Source organism: Fusarium subglutinans (assembly GCF_013396075.1).
Source record: "Fusarium subglutinans strain NRRL 66333 chromosome Unknown NRRL66333_c0000050, whole genome shotgun sequence".
Taxonomy (NCBI): domain Eukaryota; kingdom Fungi; phylum Ascomycota; class Sordariomycetes; order Hypocreales; family Nectriaceae; genus Fusarium; species Fusarium subglutinans.
Window position 1 is genome coordinate 181706 of NW_023502113.1, and position 7262 is coordinate 188967.

The 7262-nt window shown below is 47.3% G+C and overlaps 4 protein-coding genes across 4 annotated transcripts; 2 read left to right on the forward strand and 2 right to left on the reverse strand.

Moving 5' to 3' along the window:
- Window positions 1–305: 305 nt before the first annotated feature.
- FSUBG_5225 (DASH complex subunit dad4) lies at window positions 306–912 on the reverse strand (the record flags this gene model as incomplete). Its single annotated transcript, XM_036683299.1, has 5 exons — window positions 306–340; window positions 560–644; window positions 696–740; window positions 792–848; window positions 910–912. 5 exons carry the CDS (start codon window positions 910–912, stop codon window positions 306–308), a joined length of 225 nt encoding a protein of 74 aa, XP_036539311.1.
- A 317-nt stretch (window positions 913–1229) lies between these two features.
- Window positions 1230–1793, forward strand: FSUBG_5226 (IES6 INO80 chromatin remodeling complex subunit 6; the record flags this gene model as incomplete). The annotated part of the gene is made up of 1 exon (XM_036683300.1): window positions 1230–1793. The coding sequence occupies one exon, from the start codon at window positions 1230–1232 to the stop codon at window positions 1791–1793; it is 564 nt and encodes a 187-aa protein (XP_036539312.1).
- Window positions 1794–2689: 896 nt separating this feature from the next.
- FSUBG_5227 (GOT1) lies at window positions 2690–3399 on the forward strand (the record flags this gene model as incomplete). The annotated part of the gene is made up of 5 exons (XM_036683301.1): window positions 2690–2717; window positions 2831–2857; window positions 2914–2962; window positions 3018–3033; window positions 3103–3399. The coding sequence occupies 5 exons, from the start codon at window positions 2690–2692 to the stop codon at window positions 3397–3399; spliced, it is 417 nt and encodes a 138-aa protein (XP_036539313.1).
- Window positions 3400–3959: 560 nt separating this feature from the next.
- FSUBG_5228 (profilin) lies at window positions 3960–4765 on the reverse strand (the record flags this gene model as incomplete). Its single annotated transcript, XM_036683302.1, has 5 exons — window positions 3960–4094; window positions 4152–4298; window positions 4392–4476; window positions 4573–4588; window positions 4753–4765. 5 exons carry the CDS (start codon window positions 4763–4765, stop codon window positions 3960–3962), a joined length of 396 nt encoding a protein of 131 aa, XP_036539314.1.
- Window positions 4766–7262: the final 2497 nt, after the last annotated feature.

Below are 7262 nucleotides of genomic sequence, written 5' to 3' on the forward strand. Positions count from 1 at the left end.
CTGTCAGACTCGCAAAATACGGAGCTTCGTTGTTGGAAATTGAGAAGGTGTGAGGCTACAAGGCTGATCTAGGCCGTGTCATTCAATCCCGGGATCCACTTACGCGACAATGCAAGTGATGCAGTGAGAGACGGCACACTATTGACCTCTCAATGAGCCGAACACGTGCAGAGATTGTAATGTCTTCCGTAGATGCAAGTCATAGTTATCAGATACCTTAGTTGGCTTGCCCCGATTACATATTCGGTGATACACTGTCAAGCATGGCCCGTCTTCATTTTAGACAGGTTTATATACAAGTTAATTTAGGCAAACAGTAGGTCAAGGTCAGGTAGGCAAGCTTGGTTTTGGTATAGCAAGCTCCCTGTTAATTCCTTGCATAACTTCCTTTTTGTATTGGAAGAGTTGGCAGTAAGTCATTATTTCATGTACAGTCGTGCGCCATCATACTCCAGCCTTAGCAACCCATGTCAACACTCAGTTCGGCGGCTTAAGGTTGTCCGTGGCTAACCAATATCATCAGCGGTCGCAAACACATCACTAGACGAAAAACACTTACCCTCCAGGTGAAATAGAACGTTCGATTGGTAGTTCTTGAACATTTGCGCAACCAACTCAACGTTCATGTTCTGAATGTTAATATCCTGAAGCGGCTTATTAGTCATGCGATTGATGTAAAATGCGACTCAACTGACCTGAAGGCTCTTATTCATAACAACTACAGCTTCGTTGAGCTTTTCCTACATGCCGTTAATATCCATCTCTTACGAATTCAGCTTCGCCGAACATACCACATTGGTGATGATACGGGAAAGCAGTAAGTTCTGCTGGTGCTCATGAGGGGACTCCTATGAACACGTCAGATAAGGTTTCATAGCGATGTTTGGTTGCAATCTTCGTGAATCTTACCATTTCAGTGGGCTATCGGTTTTATAGTGATAAAAAGTACGCTCGAGGCAGTATTCCTTGTTGGCGGAGTGCTCTGTTTACTTTATGCCATGTTTGGGCATCTCGCTGTAGGTATGTCAGAGCTCCAAGCAAGAAATACGGTGAAGCCCGGCAGAATCTCCAACGCGGCAAGCTCATGACTGCGACATCCAAGAGACCTTAAGCCAAAGCACTTTTTCCTGCATTAATCACCGATATTGAAACAAGTCTGTAAAGCCGTTGGCACCTTTCGAGCCAACTTGGATAAAATTTCGATACCAGCTATCCAGAAACGAGACACAATGGCCGCCCCAACCGAGGCGCAAATCGCCCATCAAGAGCTTATAGAGAAGCTTGACATTCACTCCACCCACAAGAACTTCCGCAGTCCGGCCTGGAAGCCCAACCAGCGTCGAAACAAGAACCTCAAGGCCATCGTCGGCGATGCTTCCCGAAGAGAGGCCTCAGCTCTTGGCACACCGATGGACGCGAGTGGTATTGCTACACCAGCCGATGATGGACTCTCAACAAGCGGTACAAGCACGCCAGCCACCGAGAGCGGCAAGGAGCCCCCAAATCTGGCACAAGCATCACGAAACCTGTCTAAGCTTGTCCTCGAGAAGAGCCTCAAACCGACAGGTGGTGTGTCTGCTCCAACTGCCACTTACACAAATATCGAATCGGCACCATCACTCGCGCATAACAAACATTACTGTGACGTGACTGGACTACCAGCTCCCTACCTCGACCCCAAGACGCGACTTCGCTATCACAATAAGGAAGTGTTTGGCCTCATTAGAACGCTACCTCAGGGTGTGGCAGAGCAGTTCCTCGAGGCTCGTGGCGCTCATACAGTCCTTAAGTGAGCATGGCTCAAGTTTGGAATACCCATTTAATGAAATTGCGAAACCCTCACCAACAAGGCCCAGGAACCTGTCATACGGGTTTCATACGAAGAATCACCAGACATATGCACGTTATACAAAGATACCATTTTAAGAGTTCAAATAGGAGTGTCCGACCAACAAAGTCAAGCCCCAACTATGCACCCTTAGCCTCTCGGCCAAGGGATGGCAATTGACGCTCCGGCTTAATCGTGATCATGAGCTTGTTCTCTGCCTAGGTCGACAGACTACCGAGAACGTATGGGGAAGAAACGAATCTCAGTTGCCAGGGCGAAGAACGCCGCTAGCCGTCGCGGCAGGGACAGGAAATCTGTCAGAAGGAAATGTATAGCAAGCTGTTCCATAGAGTGAATCAAACGTATTGTTTCTCAACGACCCTCTTCTTCTCTAGTAAACAATAAAACCCATTTGGCAAAGGTTTCAGTGATTTGTACTGCAATCGTATTGGATTGTTGTAGGCCAAGAGCATTTAGTCGTGAGTCGTTTCAAACTGTCCGTGGAAGATGAAGAAAAAATGCAGGTCTTGTAAAGTCAGCCCTCAGCAAAATTTCAAGGCAATCCACGCTCGCCCACTTTCACGCAGCACAGCCAATAGCCACGAAGCAGCTCCAGGCACCACCTAAACCCCGTTTGGAACAGCCCTGTCAATCGCATGTAAACCCCTGGAACGTGTCCTCGAGGGAAGTAGAGCTGGTGACGAAAAAAGCAAACATTACAGCAATTTGGGCCTCAGTTATTTCTCCCTGCTCTCAATCCTGCCCTTTTCTTAGTCGAAGCTTCATTATACGCTTTACCATCGAAACCATCAGTACCGATCGAATTTATCCATCAAATCAGCGATACACAGAGCCGCAAAGATGTCGATGTGGTTGACAGATACTCAAAGTACGCCTTATCTTACACTGGCACGCGAGTTGCGATCATGAGCACTGCAACGATGCGCTACCCTCTAGGCCAGAGATTGCTCGATATGGACGAAAGCTGACCGTTTGCGATAGAAATTGGAGTTGTTTTCTGCTCCGGCGGTGCGTTCGCCTGCGCCTGCGCATGGTTGAGATATGGAGGCTGACGTTTAGTCTAGGAGGCTTCTTCCTGATAGGAGGTGTCATGCTATTCTTCGACCGATCCATGTAAGTATTGACAGGTTCAATCATCTAGTGGTTTTCTTTGCTGACTTCTATGCAGGCTTGCTATGGGAAACGTATGACCACCTCTTCCCTTCCTCTATCATAACGAACGAGCGATTGCTAACGACCGACTTGCGAAACAGATTCTCTTCCTTATCGGATTGACAATCATCATCGGACCCCAAAAGACACTTCTCTTCTTCGCCCGCAAGCAAAAAGCAAAAGGGACGGCGGCGTTCTTCCTAGGCCTGATCCTGATTTTCATGAAGTGGACCTTTATTGGGTTTATTGTTGAAGCATACGGCATAGTGGTCCTGTTCGGAGATTTCCTGGGGACGATTGCTGGCTTTGCGCGAGGCTTGCCTGTCGTAGGACCGTATATTGGAATGATCGCCGATAGGATAGGCCTTGGAAGACGAAACGCCGAGCTTCCTGTTTAGATGCTCTTCTGAGCCTAGGAGACACTTTTGTGCATCACCCGAACGAGAACAAGATTCATCACGTGTAAAAGGTATTCGACGACACGCGACTAGCAAGAGTTGAATGGCGGAGTTCAAGAGAAAATATTGGGTTGGAATCGGCGTTAATGACATAAACTATCATGAGTACCTATAACAAGATGGACAAAAGTACTGTACATCACGGATACGAACGGAGAACAAACGATAAAAGCAGTTGTAATGGAGAGTCGAGTTGGCTGACATTTGATTATCATTTCAAATCTGGCATACAGGTGACAGGTTCTGGAGGGCACTCGGATTGCCTATATGCAGAATCGTGTAGAAACAAACTCGTCCGACCGATTTTTGGTCAAATAAGGAAAATGTCTTCCCCCGGGTTACACACTCGAGCTCATAGCCCAGTGCTCTAAAACAAAGGCGCTCTTCTCGGCATAAGCTCGTTATAGCTGTGTTGACTGTCCGCTCCACGGACAAACAGCGTTTCCCTGGCGCTTCTCACAGTTGATTCCGTCCAGACCCTTGCCTCACACACTGGATGTCTAGTATCCTGACTTGATGAGGTAGTCGGCAAGACCTTCGACGGTAGAGGTGGCGTTGCCAGCGACCTGGGCCTCGCCGTGGTGGCCGATGACGATGGCCTGGCCAGTCTTCGCAACAGCAACACCGAGGCGGCCCTGTTGTAATTCAGAAGTTAGTCAAAAGAGATGGGATTCGTGAATTGGGCGTCGTACCGATCGGGCGTAGATACTCCGGTCCTCGGCTCGGGCCATAACGTAACGCTCGCCAGCAATGTAGAGACCCTCAGCGAAAGCCTTGTCCTTGGCAGCCGAGTCACCGCCAACGATGGCAGAGATGGCCTTCATCTCCTCGGGCTTGAGCTATAGTGGGGTTACAAGGTCAGTTTTGTTCCTTAACGAGGGGCTAGCCCATCGATCCGAGAGGTTGAGTCGGTGAAGGAAGGTTTGCCGTACCTGAAGGTCAGGAGAAGAAGCCCAGGCGCTGTCGCCAGCAACACTGATGATGGCGCCCTTGTCAATGTGACCGGAGCCGACAAGGCTATCGAGACGAAAAATGTCAGCATTCTGTCGGTATTCGTGCCGGAAAGCATGATCATAGCGTGTGATCAAGAGTTATGAAATCGATTGTATATACCTTGAGTCAATGTATGCTATATCGATGTAAGAGTCATCATGTCAGCTTTTTTGTCCAACTTCAAGTTAGGGTTTCGAGATAGAGGTATTTGGAGGCGGTGATGAGGAACAAGGACGATGGCGGGGGAGGGGAAATCGATAGCGGGACGGTGTAGGATAGTAGAGACAGTGAGAAACCGACCTTGCCACGACATAGTGATGTGAGATGTGTGAAATTATAGGAACTGAGTAGTTGCAAGTAGGACGAGAAGAAGGATGAGAGTTGCGACGCGAGGGCAAGAAGGTTTAGAGGTGAGGTTTGTTTTGGCGGGGGAGGTTGTCGACTGCTCTGATGTGGTGATTCTTTGGAGCTTTGCCCCTCCAGGCCGCCATGAGTCCCCGCCAAAAAATGTTATCAAGCTCCAATGCTGTCCAATGAGTATTGGATACTTTTGTCGGTGACAGCTCATCGGTCCTGGGACTGGTACTGTGTACTTGCAAGCCCAACGGTTCTCAAATATGTCGGTCGGCATGATCAGCAGCAGCATGCTTTCATGTCACGCATTTTTCTGCATTCCGAGATCACTTGCCTGTGTGACGTTCGATCCAGGCACGCAGAGGCTGTTGACTCAGCAGTAAAAGATGCGAGATCTTTGGACCTAACCTATACCTAGTAGCTATTCGATTTTCGACGTCACTATACAGCTTGAACTGGCGTTGGAGCTACGGGAAACGACTCTAGAGTCTAGACGGCCCGTTGCTACTGTAGACGGCAATATCCGCCAAGCTTCGTGCACCCTTGGTCCATGTTCGCTTCTAGGAACGACCTGGTAGATGAGTGCCAACACCAATAACTAATATCGCAAGAGTATCTGATTGTGGTTACACTTAACGCCCACTTGACCGCCACTGGTGGTTGAGAGTTCATCGAATGTTTCATATTCGCATTAGTTGTCGTATGATAAAGGTGGCTTTCGGTAGCGCTGGTAATGTTTAGAGATCGACCAGATCAACTGCCGTCAAACATGGAGGTTCTGATTCTCGAACCTTGGTTGTTAAATCAATGAGCTTAAGCTTAACGCTATCTGACTCCTTTGGGTTGAGGTCGGATGTATCTGTTACATCGACAGTGTCTGCCTTTTGGAGAAAACAGCAAATAGTGTCCTTGGTGTTCCTGAGGGTAAAAGGCTGTTTGTAAGCTCCGAATCACCAAATAAGTCTGGTCACAACTGCCAGCTTTCATCATCAAACAGGTATTCTGTAGCCGAAGATCAGTCTTCAGAGTTGTATCTCGGTTATCCAAACGCTTCTGGTAAAGCCAGCAAACTTTGAAATGAGGCCTACGAGAGACGAACTCTAAGCGAAGCACAGGCCGGATATTGGTTCAAGGCACTTTTTACTGACTCAACAGCAGCTCATCGACAAAGCTCCTAGGTGATATCCAAGCTCCAATACCCTTGGTGTTTCACGTCTTAACAGACGTATTAAGAACAATAGCATGGCCGATAACTCTATGGAGCCGGAGTCACCCGTAGTGAAACAGACGTCGCCGTTCCCCTTCGTCAAGGACACTCTGAAGCTTCGAATGTAACTCTTGACATGCACAGGCGACTCCTAAGGTAGGAAACTGTCGGATGCTACGAGCACATAATTTGTCGTCTATAGGGTATGTGAGCCTGGTTTCCTCTTTGGTCCGTGCCGGTTGTGCTACAGTTGGAAATTGGCAATCTGAGACGAGTTGTAGAGACCCTAGCCGCGACATGAAACGGCGAGTTGAATGGGCAAAACCCCTTGAGGATTATTTGATTTCATTCCACCTTTCTTACGACTGTATCGCTTATTGTTCGGTGACGATCCAATCACTTACAACGGAAGCCTTATATCCTTAACTTTCCCTTTTGGGCACATATTTCCACCCAGCCCATCTTACTGAGCACGGCCTAGACTCAGCTCGACGACCAGCCCTACTGTAAATTGGATGGACCGGGTGCAATTGAATCCTCCCGCTGTCTCTAAGAGATGAAGGACGTTGGACAGACGCGCCGAGTGAGGCCAATGGCCAGCCCACGAGCCGCGCGCAACTTAAGTTCAAGCTCCGTGCCGCCACCTGAAAATTCTAGAAGACGGGTCAGCCACTTATTCGCTCACTGATATGATTATCGGTTTTCTGATGGGTGGTTGCATGCTTTGCAGTGGAGGTTTGCCTGCAGTAGTCTTTGAAAGCTTGTGTTTCATGGAGGGCTGTGACAGGGTGGATATTGTTTGGGATACTCCGCGTCTTGTTCCTCTAATCTAAAAACCAGCTCAGCACATGCCCCATACTCGAGCATCATGCAAGTGCCGTTAAAGTAGTACGGCGCAGTAAATGAGGTATTGTACGGAGGAAGCGGTTAAAAGTTTTATCTTAACCCCCGGCTTGTAATAAGGGGCCCTAGTAAAGTTAGAAAAAGCAAAAAAGGTAATATAATAATTCCTAATTTATAAACCTTTTATAACCTCTTTATAAGCTATTAACTAATTTTCTAAAGTTTTTAATAATCTAACAGGTCCTTAGATTATAGCTTTAAATATAAATATTATAACTTAGGCTTTTATTATTTTCCTTAAGGTACTATATAGTAAAAAGTCTTTTCTTAAAGTAGTAAAAATCTTAGGATTTTTAATTTATTAGGTTAATTAAATATATACTTATATAATTAAAAATAGGTTTAA